This window comes from Lynx rufus, unplaced genomic scaffold, assembly GCF_022079265.1.
Source record: "Lynx rufus isolate CCGP_SWC_20201006 ecotype Redwood Valley unplaced genomic scaffold, mLynRuf1.p SCAF_2, whole genome shotgun sequence".
NCBI lineage: Eukaryota > Metazoa > Chordata > Mammalia > Carnivora > Felidae > Lynx > Lynx rufus.
The window spans coordinates 201,764,666-201,789,486 of NW_025814834.1; the positions used below are offsets into that span (position 1 = coordinate 201,764,666).

A 24,821-nucleotide genomic window follows, 5' to 3' on the forward strand; every position below is an offset into this window, starting at 1 on the left:
CCAAAACTTCAAGACTGAGGTTTCTTCCTTCACTTTTTGGAACTTGTGGAAAGTTAGAAAATGTGTGAATCTGCTTTGTATTAAATGCCAACGCCTTAAAAAAAGATTTAGTATAAAACTAAGTATGTGTTTTTATATTGTCACTTCATGAAACAGAATTTCTCAAGTCTTCCAAATTAAAAAAAAAACAAACCCAAAACCACGACTGTAACTTTTTTTCATAATCTTTTCCCCAGAGTCAAACGTAAATGCATCTGAAAAATATTATCTGACAGTTTATCTTTACCTAAAAGTTTCTCATTCAAAAAGTTACAAAAGTGTTTAGCACTGTCGTCTCCCTTGCTTGGAAGGGAAAATGACCTCCCCTACTAGAGTGATAGATGAGCAACGTGGTCCATTGTTTCTTTTATCAGAAAGAAGCCACCCATTTCCACATTTCTGTCCAATTCTGTGCATGGCTCCACTTGTGAGAATGTTATCACAGATTACAAGCACTGGCTTTTAGGAAATGCCTAGCAAGTTAAACTGACTGCTTACAATTTTGGTGCACTGAGGTACAAAGTTCATCTGTCCTCATGGTTACCTCGAGCCTCAGGACCCCTCTGCATTAATGATTCCAAGGTAGTTGATTTTACTGTGTTTCACGGCACATCACACACCCCTCATTTCTTTCACAAACATCCCATGGAGGACCTGAGAGAATGGCGAGAAGTGCAAATCTATCTCCTCTCCCGGAAAAGTAAACCCATGTGCCTGCTCAGTCAGGAAGGGAAAGGTGGACACAAACAATTCTGGCTGAGGCCAAGCTGCTTCTGACAAGCACCTGTCTTCAAGAAACGCCCTTTTCCCACTAAAAGCAGGGAGTGTGCAGGCTGGGATGGATGAGGAGGAAGGGGGAGAAGGTACAGTGACAGCATTTCTCCCGCTCAGACTCAGAGTCCACACTTGAGCAGCTCGTACTAACCCCCAAAATGCTCTGTAGTTCAAATATTATCCATTTTGAATCTGCTCATTAAAAAAAAAAAGCTCTCTGACAATGGCCTAATGTAACGACCGATATAAGGGTATTTTTTTTCTTTAAAAAGAAGTGGCAGTGTGAGAATTTAAAATCAGTCACATAAAACAATCTAGAAAGGGGTAGGGGAGGGAAACGTCCAGTAAAACCTGGACAACCTTTCTTTCTGCCCTTACTTAAAAAGACAGACTGTTCAAATCTTTGCTACCTCCCCTAAGCATCTCCTTAAATGCTCTTCCAAGAAGTCCTCCAAAAGGCACTTAACTCCACACTGATGCACTGAATTGTTGCACCGTAGCAATCAGTTTTTAAGACTCCAAGGTAACAAGAAAAGGTCTTATTCCTTTACTAAAAGGTAGAGAGAAGGGCTTTTTTTTTTTCTTTTTAAGAGGCATCACTTTTACAAGAACAAGCTAGGCTACCATTATTCCTTTATCAAGAAAAAGTTTCTTTTTTTTAAAAAATAAATAAAACTCTGGCTATACATAGTACAAAGTCATACATAATATACCTGGAAAAAAACCCAAGAGTATACCCTGAAGCAAAAGGTTTATTGGAGAGAGAAAGCCTCTTCCGTTGTACCAAGTCTTAAGGTGGCAGTTTTCAAAGTTCAGAGGGTGGCAGTGATATGTATGTAATTAATGCCAAACTATTTGCTCATGGGTATGGCAGGATGTGATGGACCAAAAAAAAAAAAAAAAAAAAAATCTGCACATAACACTGAACAGTGACTGCCACACACACACACACACACACACACACACACACACACACACACACACACACAGTAGTGCCAAAAGAGAGAGAGAGACAGAGAGTAGTACTTGGGGTGGGGTTGGGGGGAGTGAGAGTATGAGACAGAGAGCTTGGAACCCCAAACATCCAAGCATGCAGTCATGACACAGCATAAACCAGGTGTTTCCATTCAGCCCACCACAATCCCACAAAGAAGGATAACTGTAATAAAATAGAGATTTCTTAAGAAAGCTTGCAATTCACAGAGAACAGCCAGGTCACCAACCCTAACCCAGGAACCCCTTCGCTGTTGGCTGGGAGCCTCCTTATGGTCTCTCACGGAGAGGTGATAGCTCCTGACTTCTCAGACTTCTTGCTCTTGGACAAGGCAGCTGCCTGCTTCAGGAGCTCTCGGTTTTTGGCCTAAACAAAAAAATCAGTGCAAGGATATTTTAACAGGACAGGACATGTTTTTCATGCAGATGCTAAGGCAGACAACGTAAAGGGTCAGCAAGAGAACAAATTCTAGAGGCAGAAATCAACAGAAAGCTCTAGGGCTTGGTTCAGGGGAAGGAAGTATTTGCTAGAGGTTAATCAGCACACTTCAATCTCCTGGGATCCACTGTTACAAAAGGGTGCTTTGTGCAACACAAACAAACCGTGGAGTGCCTTAACGTGTTGGATAAACAGAATTTATAATCCAGACATCTGGAATCACATCTGGCTTATCCAAAACTCAAAACGCACATTTATTAATTCCAGTTTTTGAGGGAAAGAGATCAGAACACACCCAACAACGAAATAGTAAAAGACAGCTTAATAAGGTAGATTAAATATGATTTTGTCAATATTTTGAAAACCAAAAAAAAAAAATCTAAGAGATAAATCACTTAAAATACAATCAGCTTGGGGCACCTGGCTGGCGCAGTCGGTTAAGCGTCCGACTTCAGCCAGGTCACGATCTCGCGGTCCGTGAGTTCGAGCCCCGCGTCGGGCTCTGGGCTGATGGCTCAGAGCCTGGAGCCTGTTTCCGATTCTGTGTCTCCCTCTCTCTCTGCCCCTCCCCCGTTCATGCTCTCTCTCTGTCCCAAAAATAAATAAACGTTGAAAAAAAAAATTAAAAAAAAAAATACAATCAGCTAAATACACCAGGGTTATCACATAAAACAAGCAGACTCGGGGCACCCGGGTGGCTCAGTTGGTTAAGTGTCTGACTTTGGCTCAAGTCATGACCTCGTAGTTCATGAGTTCGAGCCCCATGTCAGGCTCTGTGCTGACAGCTTGGAGCCTGGAGCCTGCTTCAGATTCTGTGTCTCTCTCTCCCTCTCTGCCCCTCCCCTGCTCATGTTCTGTTTCTCTCTCTCTCTCAAAAATAAATAAACATTAAAACAAACAAACAGGCAGACTCACCTGTAACTGCTCTGTGACTTCTTTGTGGGTCTTCTCCATCTGGTTCATTTTGGCTCTCATCTGAGATTCTTGGTATTGAAAATCAGCCTTCAACTCTGTGATCTGAGAGGGGGGGAAAGGCAGACTGACTGAAGAAATCTCTGTGCAGTACAATGATGAATGTTCTGGCAGCAGAGAGCTAAATGGTTCCTCAAATTAATGAAATCCAGGGCTCTTCGGAAGATCCCTAACTAAGCCAAAGCCAGGGAATTCTGTATCCTATTTACCCTAAAGATTTCTTAAAAATTACACAAAATCCTGACATAGCCATTTCTGATACCTCATCACTGACAGGTTTTAAAGATTTTATGTATTTAATACCTGCCAATAATCCTGCAAATAAATCAGTGATTACAACACAACACAATATGACTGACTGTGAGAAGCCAGGAGAATAACAGCTATCGCCATTTACTAATTTTTTAACCCTGTTCTAGGTAAACTGTTTGATATTTATACACACACACACACACAATTTTTTTTTTTTTGAGTAATCTCTACACCTAAGATGGGGCTTGAACTCACGACCCCAAGATCAAGAGTTGCATGCTCTTCTGAGCTAGCCAGGTACCCCAAACTGTTTGATTATATTATTTCATTCAATCCTATGATAAACCTGTCTGTGGCGGGCAATATTATTTTTCCCATTTTACAGATGGGAAAACAATGGCTTAGAATGGCTTTAAGTTGGGGTGCCTGGGTGGCTCAGTCGGTTAAGCGTCTGACTTCGGCTCAGGTCATGATCTCACAGTTCGTGAGTTTGAGCCCCGTGTTGGGCTCTGTGCTGACAGCTCGGAGCCTGGAGACTTCTTCAGATTCTGTGTCTCCCTCTCTCTGCTCCTCCCCCTGCTCACACAGGGGCTGTCTCTCAAAAATAAATAAAAAACATTAAAAAAAAAAAAAAAAGAATGGCTTAAGTAACATGGCCATGCTCATACATGTTAGCTAGAGACGAGCTAGAATTCAAACCCCAGGCCGCCTTCTATTGACTATGCTATTCAAGGAGCAGGGAGGAGATATCTAAGTCAGGGAAGTGACGTGTGAGCTGAGTTTCGAGGTACATGAAGTACAGCTGGCACACAAGGTAAGGAGAACGACATCCAAGCACAGGAAACTGTACAGGCACAGCCAGAGAGTGTGAGGTAACTGACAGCTTGTTCAAATGACTGATGAGCATGGAGAGTGACATTGATGCTGTAGATAGGCAGGTATGTTGTAGAAGGGCCTGTGTTCCAAGCCAAGGAGTGTGACCTTGATCCTGAAAGTGCTGAGAAACAATCTATTTGTTTTTTCTCCTTTTAAAACCCTCACTTTGCAAATCAGTAGAAACAAGTTGTTCATTTTGTCTCTTTTGCAAAAACCCTTTTATTATGTGCTATTCTGATCTTGTCTATGAAGAAAACATACTTGGGTCTGCCTTCATCTGACAGTCATGTTGTAAAGTGGAAAGTATACTGGTCTCGAACTTCCCATGAATCTCTATCTTACTGGCAGAAGAAAGCATAGCCTAGTAGAAAGAATGGTAGAGTCAGGAAGACTTGCCATTTACTAATTGTGTGATGTGATGTGTCATTTAATATCTTTGGGTCCGTTTCCTCATCTATAAAATGAGGTCGAAATTAGATGGACAGAATGCATGCAAATATTTTAACAATATAAATGCCTTTGTTAGCCACTCAGAATGAATCCTAGCACTCCAAACTTGGCACAAGAAAACATACAGCCTCAGAGAAAAAAAGAAAACCAAGAGAAGGATTGGAACTCTAAGAGAAAAAATATTGGAGGATACTTTTCATCTACAAAATGATGACAATAGTAATTCTTATCTCAAAGGTCTGTTATGAGGATAAATGGATTAATACATAGAAGGCACTTAGAACAGTCAGGCACATACTTAAGTATCCAATAAAAGTTTAGCTATTATTGTTACTAATATATTAAGACAAAAAGAAGATACTCTTTGGGAACCTAAAAGTAAGAGGGGCACCTGGGTGGCTCAGCTGGGCGTCCAACTCTTAATTTGGGCTCAGGCAATGATCCCAGGGTCTTGGGATCGAGCCCCATGTTGGACTCCACATTGAGCATGGAGCCTGCTTGGGATTCTCTCTCCCTCTCCCTCTGCCTCTCCCTCTCTCTCTCCCCCTCTGCCACTCTCCCCCACTCTCTCTGTCTCTCTAAAATAAAAAAGAAAAGAAAAATAACCTAAAAATAAGAGAAATAGACCTGAATCTCAAGAAGGATGTAAAAAGTTCCCTTAAAGAAGGAGGATGACTGTTAGACCAGGGTAAAACTTAACTGAAGATGTTAATGTGTTTAAAGAATGGGTCACTCAGGGAGTTGTCAGTAATGGAAGCAAAGTGATGTAAGAGTCATGGAGGAAGGCCTACCTGACCATTGTCCAGGAAGGAGGGAGACCTGGCCCACATATTTTAAGTATTACTGTCTCACGGGCATGGCCATCCCAATACCAGAGACGGAGGTATCAGGTTCTCAGCCTGAGAGCATTAAAAATTCCAATTACATAACCATCTCCTCTTGTCCCAACTCCATGTTCATTCAGCACCTTCTGATTACAACTTTCCAAGGCAGTTCATGCTGAGAAATGTAGCAGTCAGTTATGCCCCCCTGTGAATTAAGGGGGGCACTGTAGTTTTACACATCATCTCTGTAAGCCTGGTCAACATGAGTGAAACTTCCTCCAAATGTTGAGAAAAGTCAACTTTCTAAATGCACCTCACCAAGGCAGAGTGAGGGTTCTCTCTCACGGTAACAGCAGATCACGAGTCACCTTGGCAGACAGTAAGCCTCTCCCACGATACCCCAACCTTGACACTGGATCCCTCAAAGCTTCAGTGGTCAGTACCAAATAAGTGTCAGTTAAACAGAGTTAGCATCATGCCCTATGGTACCACATGCTTACCCTTGCACCATTGTGGCCTGAGAGGCATTAACAAAACTGTACCTTCTTCTCTTTCTCTAAAATCATTTGATCCTTTTGATGCAGCATCTTCTTCAGAGTGGCCACTTCTTCCTTCAGTTGGGCGATGATGACAAAGTGGTCAGTGCCTGGTGAGTCCAGGGCCAGGTCTGGGGAAAAGCTGAGTAGAAAAATGGAGAAGGAAAAATCATAACTTGGAGGGATAAACCTTTTTTCACTTGAGGACACACCATGGACCACTTGACTACAAGCTCCAGAGTAGGAGCAACTATTTGAATTCCCAGCAGGAAGTACAATGCTCCACACACGCCACACTCAATAGCATTTGCTAAACTGCACAGGCGAGGCGATCATCAGATCTTGGTTCTTTATGTTCTGCTCCAAAGCACCATGTATGGCGCAGCTGTTAAGAAGCTGCTGCATCCCATTCCAGGAGCAGTCAGTCCCTTTTAAAAATTAGAAAAAGATGAAATTAATAGGAAGGAAGCCAACTTCCCCTACACTGCAACTGGCCTGTTGACTACCACTTCCAATGTCAAGAATCCAGTGATAATCAGGAAAGACACAGGTGATAAAATCCAGAGTCACACCATAACCTGGGGTTTCAACAGATTCTTCTCAGTAACAGTACCTGAGCACTTCATTTTGTTAAAGTGCCAGGTGAACTCTGTCTTTTTCGGAGAGTTTTGTAACCAGGCCTAGTTCCAGGGAATCTGTGAATGCCTGAAGTTGCATATAGAATTCGATGTATACATACAATGGATGGTTTCTAGGGTGAGGATCCACAGCGTTCCCTGGTTGGTCAGAGATGTCTTAGGCCCAAAACAAGTTAAGGAATCACTGCCATAAGAGTCAAGTCCTGCCCTTCTCTAGAGACTGCCCAAAGAAACCTCCTTACCCTTCCCAGGGCAACCTTTAAAGTAAAACACAAACCTGTTTTTCCTAAGCAGTCAGTGGAATATTGGTTCGCGACTCCCTAGATCAATACAGCAATGACTCTAGTTCATCTTGAACTACAGCTAATAACCAGCATTTCTCTACATGGGTAGAAACTCCAAATAGCAAGTGGAATCACTGAACATCCTCAGTTACCAAGTCAAACATTTCTATGGCTAGAAGACATGGTTGACTGCTAAGAATATTCTCTCTTCATCTACATGAGGCATGTAAGAAGAACATCAGAAGAAGAATGAACCGGTGCTTTCTTAACTGATGAATATGCAGAATTACTGGGTGATGAAAAGTAAAAGCAATATAATAAAACAAGGTAAGCAGGAGAAAATGCTGAAAGGACCCATCAAAGTCTCCTCTACCAGTTTCAATACCTGCCAAGGGACTGTCTTCCCTCAATCCAAAAGATTTTCTTTAAACCCATAACTAGAGTGACAAATGAAACAGTGTAATGGGCTAGTATACATCTTGTGCTCCTGAAAGCTTCTAATGCTCTGCCCACCTGCTTCTCAAGAGAGGATTTTTCCCATACCACTATTGTTGACAAAACCAGTCACGTCTGTCCTGTTAGGGCCTGACCTTTCTAACTCTCTAACTTCTGACTAATAAGAACTGTTGGAAATCAAATGAAAACAGATGGCTAGGTTAGCAAGGCAGAAAATCAGATCCAGTCTCTTTCCAAGTATCTCCAACAAAAGGGTGAGGCCACACAAAGTACGTCTAATTTTTCAGGCATATTTCAAATGGAGAATAAAATAAAACTAGGGTTTTATGAGGAGGGGCACTTGGCTGGCTCAGTTCACGGAGCATGTGACCCTTGTTCTCGGGGTGGTAGGCTTGAGCCCCACATTGGGTGTAGAGATTACTTAAAGACTCTTAAAAAAAAAAAACTACAAAGAAAGGAAAGGAATATCCTTTAGAAACAATCAACAGGTATGCCTTATCGCCAATGGAACAACAAACAAATAGATCAAAAAGTAGCTGGTACATTTTCTCAGGGAAGGAAAGCTAGAAATGAACTCAGATCTTTCTCAAAGTGAAAAGTTCTTGCTATGGAGCACCCGGGTGACTCAGCCAGTTAAGCATCCAACTCTCGACCCGGCTCAGGTCAAGATCTTACAGTTCGAGGGGCACCTGGGTGTCTCGGTCGGTTAAGCATACGACTTCGACTCAGGTCACGATCTCATGGTTCTTGGGTTCGAGCCCCACGTCGGGCTCTGTGTCTACAACTCAGAGCCTGGAGTCTGCTTCATCTGTGTCTCCCTCTCTCTCTGCCCTTCCCCTGCTCGTTCTCTGCCTCTGTCTCTCAAAAATAAACATTAAAGAAAACACCTTACACTTCATGAGAGAGAGCCCTATGACAGGCTCTGCACTGACAGCATGGAGCCTGCTTGGGATTGTCTCTCTCTCTCTCTCTCTCTCTGCCTCTCTTGCACATGTGCACTCTTTCTCTCTCTCAAAATACATAAACTTAAAATAAAAGTTTTTGCTACGATTTCAGCAAACTAGAAAATATGAGAGGGAGGCTATGAATTTTGCGGGATACTAAAAAAAAAATGACCAAGGCATTTAAAATTTTTTTTTCAGTTTATGTATTTATTTTGAGAGAGAGAGAGAGAGAAAGCATGCACCCGCACGTGCATGTGCGCACACAAGCTGGGGAGGGGCAGACAGGCAGGCAGAGAGAATCCCAAGCAGACTCCATACTGTCAGCACAGAGCCTGATGTGGGCCTCAAACCCATGAACTGTGAGATCATGAGCTGAGCCAAAGTCGGCCGCTTAACCAACTGAGCCACCCAGGCGCCCCCAGAGGCATTGTAGAAGTATAAAACTATTCGAGAAAAGGTTTTATAAAAAACCTAAAGTGATGCATTCTCGCAGTACAATATGGAAGACTAATGGAAAAAGAAAGAGGGGAAAAAAATCAAATATGTCTCAATATTTAAAAAATAGGAGTGGAGGGGCGCCTGGGTGGCTCAGTTGGTTAAGTGTCCGACTTCGGCTCAGGTCATGATCTTGCAGTTTTGTAGGTTCGAACCCCGCGTTGGGCTCTATGCTGACAGCTCAGAGCCTGGAGCCTGCTTCAGATTCTGTGTCTCCCTCTCTCTGCCCGTTCCCTGCTCATGCTCTGTCTCTCTCTCTCTCTCTCTCTCTCAAATAAACATTAAAAAAAACAAGAGTGGAGAATGGTAGAATAGAAAGGAGAATGGAAAGCTGTTAGAGAGCAGCTTGCAGAAAAGGGATAACAATGAAAGGACAAGAGCCTACATGGATATTTTCAAAGTGGGGCCAGGAAAGTGGACTACGATCAACTGAAAGCTAAGAGGTGGCTACAATAGATAGTTCAGAAACAAGACCGGTAACCTTTGGTACAGAACTGAATTCAAGATAGATATTCAGTAAAAAAAAAAAAAAAAGAAAAAAAAAATGGGGGTTTGCATGACATGACAAAGGACCATCAAAAAACAGCTTGTCAGAATGTTTTCAAAGTGAGGGAAAAGAAAGAAAAAACTAAACAAAAGTAAAAATAAAGGAAAAATGTCATTTAACTTTTGCTATGAACTTTTAAAAGAAATGCAAACAAGTGGAATTGGTAAGTTAAGACTGCTAATGCAGGAACATTCAAATGGAACTTGTATGTATATGAAAAAAACTTTTGTAGAAGCAGAAAAGTTTTCCAAAGTTTCAAGTTATCAGGGCAAGTTATTTTAATAAACTAGCATCTACATTTCAAGAAAAAAATGATCTTTTAGATCTTTTCCAGATGAGATTGTTAAAGACCATGGTAAGGATCAGTATTTCCTACTTGAGGAAAACAATCATTGCTGGCGATTAGAAGTGATAAAACACTCTCAACAGGGGCACCTGGGTGGTTCAATTGGGTAAGCATTTGGCTCTTGCTTCTGGCCCAGGTCATGATCTCCCAATCATGGGACTGAGCCTTACGTCAGGCTCTGCACCGACAGTGAGGAGCCTGCTTGGGATTCTCTCTCTCCCTCTCTCTCTGCTCCTCCCCCACTCATCCTCTCTCTCTCCCAAAATAAACATTTTTAAAATATCACTCTGAACAGAAAACTTAAGTTTTTAGCTTTGTATATCCATAGCAATGGACAGCAAGAATAATGGCAGTATCTTAAGAACAAATAATCTAAAAGAAGGTAAGCTTTAAGGACTGGCTGGTTAAACTAAAGTTAAGAATGCACTTTTTCCAGGTCATTCAAATACAACCTGGGTCATAAGTGAGCACAAAACAGAAATGATGAATCTAAAGGCTGTGGGTCTTGGCTTAGACCTTTATTTTATTTATTTATTTATTTATTTATTTAAAGTTTATTTAGTTTTGACAGAGAGAGACAGAACACGAGTGGGGGAGGGGCAGAGAGAGGGAGACACAGAATCTGAAGCAGGCTCCAGGTTCCGAGCTGTCAGCACAGAGGCCAATGCGGGGCTCGAACTCACGGACCATGAGATCATGACCTAAGCTGAAGTCGGAAGCCCAACTGACTGAGCCACCCAGGCACCTCTTGGCTTAGACCTTTATAAAGGCAGGGAATTCAGAAAGGTTCACTCCTTGACATGGTTTTTGTAGGATCAGGCATGCTGGCAGGGGTGATGGGACAATCTTCATGATGGTCAGGATATCTGCTCAAGTAACAGTGAAGCTGATGGTCTTTATGGTTCCTTTCTCCATATAATTTGAACATCCAAGTTAAACATTTCCAGAAGGTTCCATTTAACAAGTATAAAATCAATGATACTAGTGGATAAAAAGGTACCTTGTAGAATCTGAAATCAACTTAATAAAAAAGGTAACCGTAAAGAATAAACTTCATAGATGCTTTGTGTACCCCTAGATGAAATTTGGTCCTGGCAAGCCTATGTGCTAAGTCTACTCCCATTCCCACCACCTGCTGGGAGGGAGAACTGACACTGGGAGTTTTCAGAATGGAGAGGATTTCAAGGCTTTGGAGGAAGAGTGTGCCAGTGTCTCACTGCAGGATGCCTGGGCCTGGAGAAACAGGAAAATGGTTGGCCCCAAGACTCAGCTGGGAAGCAGCCCACTGCACCAACACGGATGGGACACTCTGGATATTAGGACAGAGCAGCTTGCAAGAGGAAGCATCATTCAGATGGAGAGAGGAAGGCAAGGAGTAAATATGTGCTTTTAAGACAGGCTTAAAATGCAGTAAAAATATTCAAATGCATCTCATTCTCTGCTGATTCAGTAGCTGCCCTGGGCTTTCTGCATGCTAAGGAAGCATGAATTAGACTAAGAACACTGCCTTAACTCCCAACTTGTCTCTGCTCCACCTCTCAATACCAACTCTGGCCCTGCATGGAGGAGGCCACAGGCACAGAACACAACGAAAAGCATATAGCTCCTGACTTCTTAGAATTAGTGTGGGAGAGTTATATGTTGATCGCAGAATTCAGTTGCTATTAAAATCGTTATATGTGCTTGTCTTTTAATGACAAGATTAGAGTTATAAACAAATAGCAGCACTGCTTGCTTATTCATAAGATATCAAGTGGCTAACGGAGTGACCCTCGGAGGCTCAATAACAACCCTAGACTAGGTCCAAGGCACACCCTGGAATGTATTCCTGTTTCAGGAACTGTATATGCAGTAACTCAAATGGAAGCATGCACACATACCAATTGGCTTACCTGTCTCCGTTGGTTGTGATTGATTCAAACTTGGATTTTTTCTTTGGGATTTCATTTTGAATTGAAGATGTAGAAAGTGTTTTCTGGCTTTGATGGCAAAAACAGAGAAACACAAATTAGAAATCAAAGATTTATAAAACATCACAACAAAAGTTTGTTCAAACAGGACCAATGTAATATCATAGCTCCTCCATGAAAGAGCTAATTATTCTTGACTATTAAAATCCACTGAGGTGTTGATTTCATAGGTCCTGGATGCATGGGTAGCTCACTTCCAGAGACCTCCAAAATTCTTACCTTTAATTAGATATTATCTGCTTTATTAACAACTATGGGAACAGAGTCAATAAAATTTTTTTTTTAAATTTTTTTTTCAACGTTTTTTATTTATTTTTGGGACAGAGAGAGACAGAGCATGAACGGGGGAGGGGCAGAGAGAGAGGGAGACACAGAATCGGAAACAGGCTCCAGGCTCCGAGCCATCAGCCCAGAGCCTGACGCGGGGCTCGAACTCACGGACCGCGAGATCGTGACCTGGCTGATGTCGGACGCTTAACCGACTGCGCCACCCAGGCGCCCCATAGAGTCAATAAAATTTTAATAAGACGTGGGGTGCCTGGGTGGCGCAGTCGGTTAAGTGTCAGACTTCAGCTCAGGTCATGATCTCATGGTTTGTGAGTTCGAGCCCCGCATCGGGCTCTGTGCTGACGGCTCAGAGCCTGGAGCCTGCTTCAGATTCTGTGTCTCCCTCTCTCTCTCCCCCTCCTCTGCTCATGCTCTGTCTCTTGAAAATAAATAAACGTTAAAAAAAAATGTTTTTTAAATTTTTAATAAGTAAAACCTACCTTACAGTTTAAGAAAGTACTTTCACATTTAATGTTTCATGCACATCTTCCAAGTCTGTGAGGTATATACAAGGCACTATTTCTACTCTGCAGAAACTGAGGCTCATCAAGTTTAAGTGACCTTCCCAAGGATATATAGCTAGTCAATAGTGAAGCGAGGACTAGATACCAGGTTGAACCCCTAATCCAGTTCTTCTTCAGGATAGTTCTGTGAATCTACTGATATCTGAGTCCCACAAACCACTAAAAATCAGTTATAGACTCAATGAGTTCACCCTCGAGTAAGACCCTTTCTTTCTTGATCTCTTTTCAATATTTGATACCACTGACCATGCCATCCTTAACCCCCCTTCCAACTTTACTGAGAAATAACTGACAAATTGTATACATGTAAAGTGTACAACATAACATTTTGATAAACGTGTATGTTATGGAATAATCACCAAGATTAAGATAATTACCACATCCATCACCTCACATAACTTTTTTTTTATGGCAAGAATGCTTACAATCTACTCTCAGCAATTTTTTTTTAATGTTTTTATTTATTTTTGAGACAGAGACAGAGCATGAGCGGGGGGGACAGAGAGAGAGGGAGACACAGAATCCGAAGCAGGCTCCAGGCTCCGAGCTGTCAGCACAGAGCCCGACACGGGGCTCGAACTCACGAACCGTGAGATCATGACCTGAGCTGAAGTCGGATGCTTAACCGACTGAGTCACCCAGGCGCCCCAGCAATTTTCAAGTATATAGTATCATATTAAGAATAGCCACTCTGCTGTATATCAGATCCTTAGAACTTAATCTTCTTATAACTTAAAGTTTATACCCTTGACCTAAATCTCCCCATTTCCTCCTTCCCCAGCCCCTGGCGACCATCATTCTAGTCTCTGTTTCTATGAAATTGGCTTTTTAAAAAGATTCCTTGTAAAAGTGATACCACAAACTGTGTGTGTGTGTGTGTGTGTGTGTGTGTGTGTGTGTGTGTGTGTATCACATTTTCTTTATCCGTTCATTCATTATAGGGCATTTATATTGTTTCCATATCTTGGCTATTATGAATAAAGCTGCAATGAACCTGGGGGTGCAGATAGCTCTTCAAGATACTGATTTCATTTCCTTGGGATATATATACTCATAAATGATTGCTAGATCAAATATATAGTAGCTGTTTTTAATTTTTTGAGGAACCACCATCCTGTTTTCCACAATGGTTGCACCAATTTACCTTCCCACTAATGGTGTATAGGGTTCCCTTTTCTCCACAACCTTGCCAACATTTGTTATCTTTTGTCTGTCTGTCTGTCTGCCTGCCTTCCTTTCACAATCTCTGCACCCAAAGTGGGGCTCCAATTCACAACCCTGAGGTCAAGAATCTCATGCTCCACCAACTGAGCCAGCTGGGCACCCCTCTTAACTTTTTGATAACAGCCATCCTAACAGATGTGGGGTAATATTTCATTGTGGTTTTGGTTTGCATCTCCCTGATGATTAGCAACGTTTAGCACCTCTGTATGTATCTATTGTATATATTCTTTGGAAAAATGTCTATTCGGGTCCTTTGCCCATTTTTTAATTGGATTATTTGCGCTTTTTTTGTTATTCAGTTGTATGAATTCTTCATATATTTTTGATATTAACCGCTTATTAGGTATATGGTTTGCAAACATTCACTCCATCCTTCTTGAGTGCTTCTAGAATTCTGTTCTCAGACTCCAACTTGAATTCTATCATCAAAGAGCATGGTTTAAACAACTACTTATCATATGGGCTGGAGATGGTGCTCCCCAGATCACCTGTACCATAATCATCCAGGATGTTTGTAAAACAATGCAGATTCATGGACTCTATCCTAGGTCCTACTGAATTAAACTCTGGGATGAAGTTGCAGGAATCTGTACTTTATAATAACTTCTATTCCTACTGACTCTTATGTGCTCCAAACCTTTCTTCTGAGTTTTAGGCTAAAGCTCCCACAAAATTGTTCTTGATGCTCCAACCTCAAGTTTAAAAAAAAAAAAAAAACAACTGAACTTCTCTTTTCTTCCTGTATTCTCTTTCAGTTAAAGAATATACCTATTCACCCAAGTAAGAAACCTGAGAATGATTCTTTACTCACCCAACTCCTGCCCATCTACCTGTTCATTAAATTATCTAAGTTTCTCATAATTCTCCCTCTAAAGTATCTTCCTGAATCTGCCTCTTTTTTTATTTTTATTTTTGAGAGAGAGAGTACGAGCAGGGAAGGGGGCAGGGAGAGAGGAAGACACAGAATCTGAAGCAGGCTCCAGGCTTCTGAGCTGTCAGCACAGAGCCCGACGTGGGGCTCAAACTCATGGACTGGGAGATCATGACCTGAGCCGAAATCGGATGCTTAACCAACTAAGCCACCCAGGCACCCCATGAATCTGCCTCTTTGACCTCTGGTGCCATGGCCTCAGTTGAGATTCTAATATTAATACCTCTTACTGTGGACTCTTACAAAACAGGTTCTTAACCAGCCTCCGGTCTCTTTTTCTTCCAATGTTTTCTCCACAATAATCAGGGTCAGGTTCATGCTCCTTAACGTTTTCAGAATCCCTTTCTCTCCCATTCCCTGGCTCCCAAACATAAGCTCCAGCAACATAAAAGGACCTGCAACTCCTCAGGGTCGTGTGGTCTTACGCCCTCCATTTCTCTGCACACACTATTCCCTCAGCCTAGGATGCTTCTGCCCATCCGTGATCTGATGATTCCAACTCATCCTAAAATCCAGCCCCAACCCAGCTCTTCTCTGAGCCTCTCTTGCCTGACTCCCCAAGGCAGTTAATTACTACTGCCTCTCATGCCTGCATCTTGATGTTTCCACTGTGGTGCTCATCGAATTATAATGCAATGATTTGATTACAGGTCTGTCTTCCCTACCAGACTGCATACTCTTGGTGAGCAGCATGATTCTTTTATTCATCTCTGCCTTCCTAGCAGAGTCACTGGCCCATGAGAGTACTTAATAATAATGAACAAACAAAACCATAATGGTAACAATAACAAACAGTAATTAAAATATATTGAATGCTTCCTATATGCCAGTTATAAAGCAAACCACTATTCATGCACTATATAATTTATCTCCACAATTCCATGAGGTAATATTATTATTTCCCTATTTTAAAGATGAACAAGCTTGCCCAAGATCCCACACAGAGAACCTGGCAGAGTCAGGATTCAATCGAAAGCCAGAACTCTTAACAACATTACAGATACTCTGAAAGGAAGCTTAAGACAACAATGAAAGGACATCTTTTTGACTGGATTCCCACCAGGACAAACCTAGAACAGCTACCAACCTCCTGGCCAACTATGCATTAAAAAAAGCTGCATCCCTCAGAAAGTGACATGCCCAGTGTTCTAAGGAGATAATCCACTCCAAGGGTGAGAGGAGCATTATAGTCAAAGCAGAACAATTTCACAAACTTTCCAGACACAAGACAAACCAAGTCAGTAAATCCTAATACCTTATGGAAATCTCTCTGGCACTTGGAAGATACATGAACTGTCCAATGTGACAAAGGAGATTCCTCCTAAGGCTAGTAACTAGAGAGAAAAGAAGAGGAAAATTGATACCAAATGGTTTCTTCCATGGCTAATTGTGTATTCTGTCTGACCAATAGGTACCTCTAGTCCTATCTCATGCACCTTGGGGATACCTGTTATAATGGCTGCCACCACTCAGTCGACTATACTGCTCCTTCTCTTGGTGGCTGGCACGGGAAGAGCTGCTCAGGTGTTTCCTCTGCTCTTTGGTCTTCTGAAGGACCCGTTTGTAGGACAGTGTGCACAGCCAGCACAGCAATTTCCCATCTACCTGAAAGACAAGGAGACAAACATGAAGAAGAGAGAATGTAGTACAGAACGGAGCTACTGGGAGCTCCGGACCTCTGGGTTAAGTCCCAATTCTGCCACTTAGGAGGTGTGTGAACTTAGGCAAGTCCTCAACCTCAATTAAATCCCCCTATGTCCTTGTGAAGCAGCTACTGTGATTCCCACTGGAAAGGTAATGACATTGATGCCTAATAAAAGTAACTCGTCCAGGACCATTCAGCTAGCCCAGGTCAGTAGGACTGCAGAGCTTATACTCCGACTATCATCATATGCTACCTCATGATTCCTAATTCAGCTTCTCCAGTATCTTAATTCAGGGAAAAGGTGCTCTGGTTGGCAGACAGGAGTATTCTGGTCACTGGAGAGTTAATATCCTCCCATGATAAATTAATGAATTTGGTTCACAGGAGTCAGTTCTCATGAGCATAAGCATCTCTGAAAAGTACCTCTGGACACTGAAAAAGTTTCTGTACTGCATTCCTTCATTAAAAAAAATATTTACTGAAGAGATTGCTAGTTGCCAGAGGTGGGGAGTGGTGGGTAGGTGAAATGGGTGAAAGTAGTCAAAAGGTATAAACTTCTAATTAAAGGATAAATAAATCATGGGGATGTAATGTACAGTATGGTGACTATAGTTAGTAATACTATATTGCATATTTGAAAGTTGCTAAGAGAGTAGATCTTAAAAGTTCTCATCACAAGAAAAAAATCCCATAACTGTGTATGGTGACAGATATTTACTGGACTTATTGTGGTGATCACTTTCCAATATATACAAATATCAAATCATTATGCTGTACATTTGAAACTGATATATGTTGATTATACCTCAATTTAAAAAATACATAATCACTTCACTTTTTAAAATTAATTAATTATTTATTTTAGAAAGAGAGAGAGTATGGGTGAGCGAGACGCAGAGAGAGAGGAAGAAAGAGTATCCTACAAGGGGCAGAGAGAGAGAGCAAGAGAGAGAGAATTCCACGCAGGCTCCACACTGTCAGTGCAGAGCCCAAAGCGGGGCTCAAGCCCACCCGACACAGGACTTGAACTCACGAACAATGAGATCATGAGATCATGACCTGAGCCGAAGTCGGATGTTTAACCAACTGAGTAACCTAGGTGCCCCACTTCACTTACTTTTTAAAAAGTAGAAAATGAGAAGCACAGTTTTTCTCAGTAAAAAACAGTCAGCTGGAGATATATTTCAGATTAATATTTTGACAGTGTCAGGTAAGACGACTAAAAGAGGGGGAAGAAATAGTTCTCGATAAAGTATGACTCTTGTCAAAACAAGTAAATATATATATATACATATATATGTATGTGTGTGTGTGTTGTGTGTACCTGTGTGTGTGTATATGTGTATGTATATATGTATGTTTGTTTGTTTTGGGCACTTACTATGTGCCAGGCCACTGGAAATGCGGCAGAGAACAAGATGGACAAGGAGCTCACGTTCTAGTGAAGGTGGACAAACATAAGCAAATAAACAAGATAATTTCTCACAATGTTATGCTGTGAAGACAACAAAACAGGGTAATATGATAGGGGGTGAGTGAGTTAGTAAAGGGGCTCTGTGAGGAAGTAGCATCTGAGCATGAGGAACCAATTAAGACTGATGGGTGTTATCAGGCAAAATGATAGCCAGTGCAAAGGTAGGAATGAAACTGGCACATTTGAAGGGCTAAAAGGTGGTCAGTGTGGCTGAAACAAGGTGACAGGCGGGAGGCGTTAACGTCAGGAGAGACTGAGAGGCAGGTATGGGCAATGTACATCAGGGAAGGGGGTTGGGATTTGTTCTAAGTGCAGCTGGAAGCCACTGGAGGGTTTTAAACAGAACAAATCTAAACCATTTTTAGTTTACTAAGGTACCATCACTCCACCCAGAGCTCTCTTCTATGTCATCTTGGAATTTTTAACTTCAACAGATAGAAACACTTGAAACAGTCAGATAGTGAAACTGGTAATGCAAGTGTATCCTAAGTCACAATCTCTCCTTTACAGAGTTCTATAGAATTTTGCCAATCATCGCTTTACTTATACAGGGTACAGATCACTGTTAATTAAGATTCTCATGAAATACCAGCTCATGTAATATTAGAATATAATGGTCCAGGGATGCCTGGCTGGCTCAGTCAGAACATGTGACTCTTGAGCTCAGGGTCAGAAGTTTAAGCCCCACGTTGGGTGTAGACATTACTTTAAAAAAAAAAAAAAAAAAAAAAAATATATATATATATATATATATATACACACACACACACACACATATATTTTTATGTATATATATATATTTTAAAGAATATAATGGTCCACATTTGCTAAATGAAAACAAAGGCTGAAAATCTTCAAGTTCAAGAACAACTAGGAGAGGAACGGAGATTTCTTTGTTATACGTCCTTTTTTTTTTTTTTTTTTTTAAAGATTTTAAGTGATTTCTACACCCAACATGGGGCTGAAACCCACAACCATGAGATCCAGAGTCGCATGCTCTACTGACTGAGCCAGCCAGCAGCCCTGTTGTGATTTCTTTTTGACACAATTGACCAAACTTAATTTCTCAGAAAGGAAAAAAAAAAAATCAACAAAACAAAACACAGAGATTTACCTTCTTTCGATCATCCTTCCTGTCAAATGCACATTGCTGCTTACACTGTTCACATGAATAGGGTGGTCCATACTTCTTCTCTGAATTTGTGCAGCGCTGGCATTTGTTGCCGATAAATGCTGCAATTATGTTGCAATACTGACAAGGTTTGGGCTGAAAGAGAGGGGAAAAAAAGGGTCAACTAAGTATATTATAAAATACCACTGCATTTTTTAAAGCAATAATTCCTATTAGACAGTTCATCAGTCATTGTAAAAATGTATTCCCAACTTCATAAATTTCCTTCTACACTGATCAAATGAAGCCCAATTCCTAATACTATGTAAAGTGATTTTCTGCACAGGACTATTGATTTTAAAACAAATAAATTAACAAATAACAAAACCCCACTAGAGTATATGCTGGGACTTCTGTAAGAAATTCAACAGAACCAGTTCTTTGGAGAAACCAGTAAGTGCTTCCAAATTTCTGGAAAGGCCTCTTTGCCATTATCACCGTATAAACAGGCTGGGAGAATGCCTGCAAGGACATAATATAGAACCCTAACACAGAGAGACCCCCCCCCCCAAAAAGTCATCAAAACGAACAGTCAACTGCTACCAAACAAAGACGTCACATTGTAGGATCCATCTTTCCCATCCTCTTTCCATACTGGTTTCCGAAGCTCTCAAGGAAAATTATAACGACAATCCCGCCATCATGAACATAAACACAGAACTTCTCAGTAAGTATTAGCTAGGTTCAAAAGCTCAAGGGCTAGATAAACTTTTCTGAGAAAGTATTTACACATAAGATATTCTAATAAAAATATGGTAGTTATATAAATAATCCACAGAATGTTAAGGTTCCAAGAGACCCAAGTACTCACTGTCAGGTACAGAGAAACTCTACTTACTGTTCCATATAACTGCACATTCTGTGCACATTTCTTGCATATTGTATTGGTTTTACTGTTAAGGAAAAAAGAGACACAATGCTTTTATGAGAAAAAAGTTGCTTCCCTTACAATATCTGAAAACTGATTCCTCCTTAAGCCCACAGAATTTGCTCATTGCTAAGTGCCAAGGTGATATTTGGCCTGGACACCTGGTTAACTGAAAGTTAAGTATTTGGCCACTAACTCTTTTATTTATTAATTATTTTATGGTTATTAATTTTATTAGCTCAGATAAAATAAGGTTTTGGTTAAAGTGGACAGTGAGTTATTTCTGAGTATCACATCTCTAAGTATCACTAAACAAAACTAGCAAATATGGACAGGACCCTCAAAAGAATATTGTGTTAGACTGAAATGGACTAGCAGTTAATTCTCAATTTAGATGAACAGCTGAGAAACTTGAGGTGAGGAATGAAGTATATGCGTTTGGAATACTAACTCAGAGATTCATGTTGACTTTACTCTGTCTACACCCTCCTCTGTAAGTAAAAGCATATGAAAATCCCAGATGTGGGGAAATGGATGCTATGACTAAATATTTTGTCAATATTTCCAATTTCTCTAAGAACTAAGCACTGATAAAAAGAAAAACGTCTTCGGTCTTGTGAAGGTCCAGAGACCTGTATTACCTAAATATCTGAGCTGATAAACTGCCTTAGGGGAAAAAAATCATCTTCAAATAAAGTCTAATTCTTCACAAAGAGAGGTACAATAAATGCTTGATGTGCAAGAATAGTTAAAACAATATTCTGGGGCTGAAAATAAAATCACATAAAAATGCAGTCTTATTAGCTATTTTGTGATTATTTTCCCATAAAGTCCTATAAAAGTGACCATAAAGTTAAAACAAAGAAAGACCTCAAAGTACAAAACATTTAAATTAAAGTGAGATATTCAAGTAAAATATTTTCCATTTTCTGCCATTTAAAAAAAATTTTTTTTTCAACGTTTATTTATTTTTGGGACAGAGAGAGACAGAGCATGAACGGGGGAGGGGCAGAGAGAGAGGGAGACACAGAATCGGAAACAGGCTCCAGGCTCTGAGCCATCAGCCCAGAGCCTGACGGGGGGCTCGAACTCACGGACCGCGAGATCGTGACCTGGCTGAAGTCGGATGCTTAACCGACTGTGCCACCCAGACGTATTTTCTGCTATTTTAAAGAGACAGGACAAGATGTGAGGCATATCGAAAGAAACCTCTAGAAAAAGGATTCACATCGGTGATTCTGGAATGTTGAACTTTTAGTTTATACTTATATTTATTACTGAAGAAGTGGGATTTATATGTATCAATATATACAAATGCTCCTGACATCTTGGAAAACAAAGAAAAGTCATTTCGGAGCACGCAGGTGGCTCAGTCACGTGTCTGGCTCTTGACTTCAGCTCACGTCATAATCTCGCGGTTTCTTGGATTCAAGCCCCACGTCGGACTCTGCACACCGACTGTGCCACAGCCTGCTTCGGATTCTCTTTCTCCCTCTCTCTGCCCCTCTTCGACTTGTGCTCTCTCTCTCAAGATAAATAAATAAACTTTAGAAAAAAAGGAAAACCACTCCTATGATCCATCTTGAATCATTTTTTTTTAAGATTTTATTTTTTTAAGTCATGTCTACACCCAACCTGCAGCTTGAACTTACAACCCCGAGATCAAGAGTTGCGGGCTCCAACAACCGAACCAGCCAGGTGCCTCCATCTTGAATCAATTTTTATGTATGGTGTAAATTCATATCTCACCCTACACCCAAAAATTAATTCAAGGTGGATCATGGACCCAAATATAAAAGCTGAAACATAAAGCTTCTAGATTATGTTTTATATGTTTCCGTATCTATGAAGGGCTAAAACAGGTAAAACTGATCTATGGTGGGAAGGAAAATCAGAACAGTAGTTGCACGGGGGAAGCAAGAAGAGTGGAGATTGAGTGGGATGAAGCATGAGAGGACTCTGGGCTGACGGTAATGTTCTATATTTTAAAGGGTTGAGGGTTACAGATCCATATACTGTTTGCGAAACTCATCGAATGATGTACTTAAGATTTGAGCATTTCACTGTGCACAAATTTTACCTCTAAAAAAATAAAGGACCGTAAACAAATATCAAACTTTGTTAACGAAATGCATGCTTAAGTATTTAGGATCAAGTATACTGATGTCCACAACTTTAAAATGAATCGTAAATAAGATGGATTAATACACTGAAGGGGCGCCTGGGTGGTTCAATTGGTTGAGCACCCAAATCTTGATTTCAGTTCAGATCACAATCCCAGGGTCTTGAGATCAAGCCCTGCATAGGGATCCGCACTGCACATAGAGCCCGCTTGGAATTCTCTCTCCCTCTGCCCCTCTCCCCCGCTCTCTCTCTCTCTCTCTCTCTCTCTCTCAAATTAAAAAAAATACATTGATGATAGATGATGCACATAAAGTAAATGTAAACCGTAGAATCGAAGTGGTAGGTATATGAGTGTTTACTGTTTAATTCTTTCAACTTTTTCTGGTTTGAAAATATCCATAATAAAATGTTGGGGAAAATGTTCCCAGAATTGAAATAAGGCTGATTAAAATTAGGTTTCTAGGTCTATGTGTGAGCTAACAAATAGACCCCACCCTGCTTTAAGGAACTATGACCTACAGTTGCAGGCCCACAGAACTTAACTATACCCATAAACAACTTTGCTGCTATTGAAAACCAATAAACCACTCTGCTGCTGTTAAAAAAGTCTCCCAAAGATATGTGTTCACTTACAACTAAATGTTTTTCACATTTTTAAAAATGAGATTTACATAAGGCAAGTAAATTTCAAATGTGGCTAAGGCTAACAAAACCCTTTATCAGAATAGGCACATTTCCAAAAGTGTCTTCTTTTGGCTTACAAATTCTTCAAGCTTTGAGTATAAGCATACTGAAACCTAAGGCTCATGTTTTACAATTGTGGTTTCTTAGTGTCATAAAGATCATAACCACAATTTAAAATGATCAAGGATCGGAAAAGTAACTTTAAAAACTTAAGCAAGGGGCACCTGGCTGGCTCAGTCAGTGGAGCGTTCGACTCAGTCTTGGGGTTGTGAGTTCGAGCCCCTGTTGGGTGCAGAGATTACTTTAAAAAGTCATGAAAAAAATTTTAAGCAATCCATGAATAACTAGGGAACAATATGTGTGTTTTATATTCATCAATGTGTTATAATAAAAAAAAACAAACCCTGCAGAATCCGGGTATAATGCAATCAATTACAGATCTGTACACTGAACAGCAACTAATTAAGAGGAAAAAGCCTGCAAACATCTTTCGTGGTCAATAAAAACTGTACCTCTCCTGCTGGTACTCAGTCCTACAGTAGGTGCACTTCACAACAGGGTGTGCAATCCGACATTCCTGAAATGAAATGAGGATATAATTTAGAAGGCAGTCAGAAATGGAAACAGCCTTCAGTAGGAGGCAGAAGACCTGGGTACTATTCCCAGCATAGCCACTGTGCTTGAGTGAGTCACTTGAACTTTCTGTGCCTTATTTTTCTCTTCTGTAATACTGGCATCACTGCCCTGCACTGATGTGGAAGTTTAGAAAGAATTTATGTGGAACTAGTCATAAATTGTAAAACCAAAGTATGTATGAATAAGTCTCAGACTGGGAATCAGAAGCCCTGGATTCTAGTTCCGGTTCTGCCACTTCCACTGTTTGATTTTTGACCAGGTTCACTTGTGAAATGAAATGCTAAGTTAAAATCATTATTGCTGACCTATATGAAACTTCCTTAAAGTCAGTATATATATATCTCAAATGTATATATATTTTTATTTATATAAAGACCAAAAAAATAAAGGCACACAAACACTTGCCTTCTCTCCTACCCAGTAAACAGAGTGACAAAGTCATAGCCATTTGAGGCAACGGTGACATACAATTACGAGTTACCCATACCAGAGACAAACTCTGGATTATCTGAGAATATCTCAAATCACTCGCAGGACGGCTTCGTGACTTTTAACTGTCACCTCACAGCACTTCTATTAATTTAAAAAGGCAAAGCAGGATGCAAACAACTCAAACGGAAAAAAAAAAAAAAAAAAAAGAACTTGGGCCTTCAAGGGTAAAAACTGAATAGTAGCTGATTAGGGCCAGGATCGAAGGTCACCAACTGGATGCTGAAAAATCCTTTTACTTCGTGCGCTTAATTTGGGGGCTTTTCTATAAAGCCTCGCTACCTCCGTCTCTCAGACTGGCCGGAAAGTGCCCGTGAGGCGACCGAGTTGGAGACTCGTCCTAGGCAGCACCCAACTCTGGAGTTCAGTCCCCAGGCAAGGCAGGCGGTCCCTCAGTGTGCAACCAGCGGCGGGGAAGCCAGCCCAAGAGGGAGCTCGGTACGGCTGGTCCGGGTCAGGCCGGGGACCCGCTGTCCCCTCCCCAGACCTTACGGGGTCCGAGAACAATCCCTCGCGGTTGCTAAGCACCCGGACACGCCTGCCGCGGGGGCCTGGACGGCGCCCGGGACTCCCCCACGTGCCCCGCTGGCCCCCAGCGGAGCGGGTGCGGCGCCTCATCTAGGCGGGCCTGCCACGCCCTGCCCGGGGGACCCCGCCGGGCGGCCCCGCAGAACAGGGGGCTCCGGGCCGAGCCTCTAGCGTCCCAGCTCCCGGCCGCCGCCCCAGCCCGCGCACCTTGCACAGCTGCTGCCCCTGAGACAGCGCCTCGAAGGGGAAGCGCTGGTGGCACTTGGTGCAGGCGTAGAGCGCCGCCATGTCCGGCCCGGGCCGCGCTCACCGCCCAGCCGACCGGCCCACCGCTTTATCTGACAGTCTAAGGGACAAGCTG

At 41.5% G+C, this 24,821-nt stretch overlaps 1 protein-coding gene across 1 annotated transcript; it reads right to left on the reverse strand.

Annotated features, from left to right (window-relative positions):
- Positions 1-1,973: 1,973 nt before the first annotated feature.
- FAM76A (family with sequence similarity 76 member A) lies at positions 1,974-24,821 on the reverse strand. Its single transcript, XM_047085108.1, has 9 exons — positions 24,668-24,821; positions 23,320-23,384; positions 19,970-20,024; positions 19,075-19,227; positions 16,289-16,446; positions 11,758-11,844; positions 6,162-6,297; positions 3,161-3,262; positions 1,974-2,173 (listed from the first exon to the last, which is right to left on the reverse strand). The coding sequence occupies exons 1-9, from the start codon at positions 24,746-24,748 to the stop codon at positions 2,087-2,089; spliced, it is 924 nt and encodes a 307-aa protein (XP_046941064.1). The 5' UTR covers positions 24,749-24,821; the 3' UTR covers positions 1,974-2,086.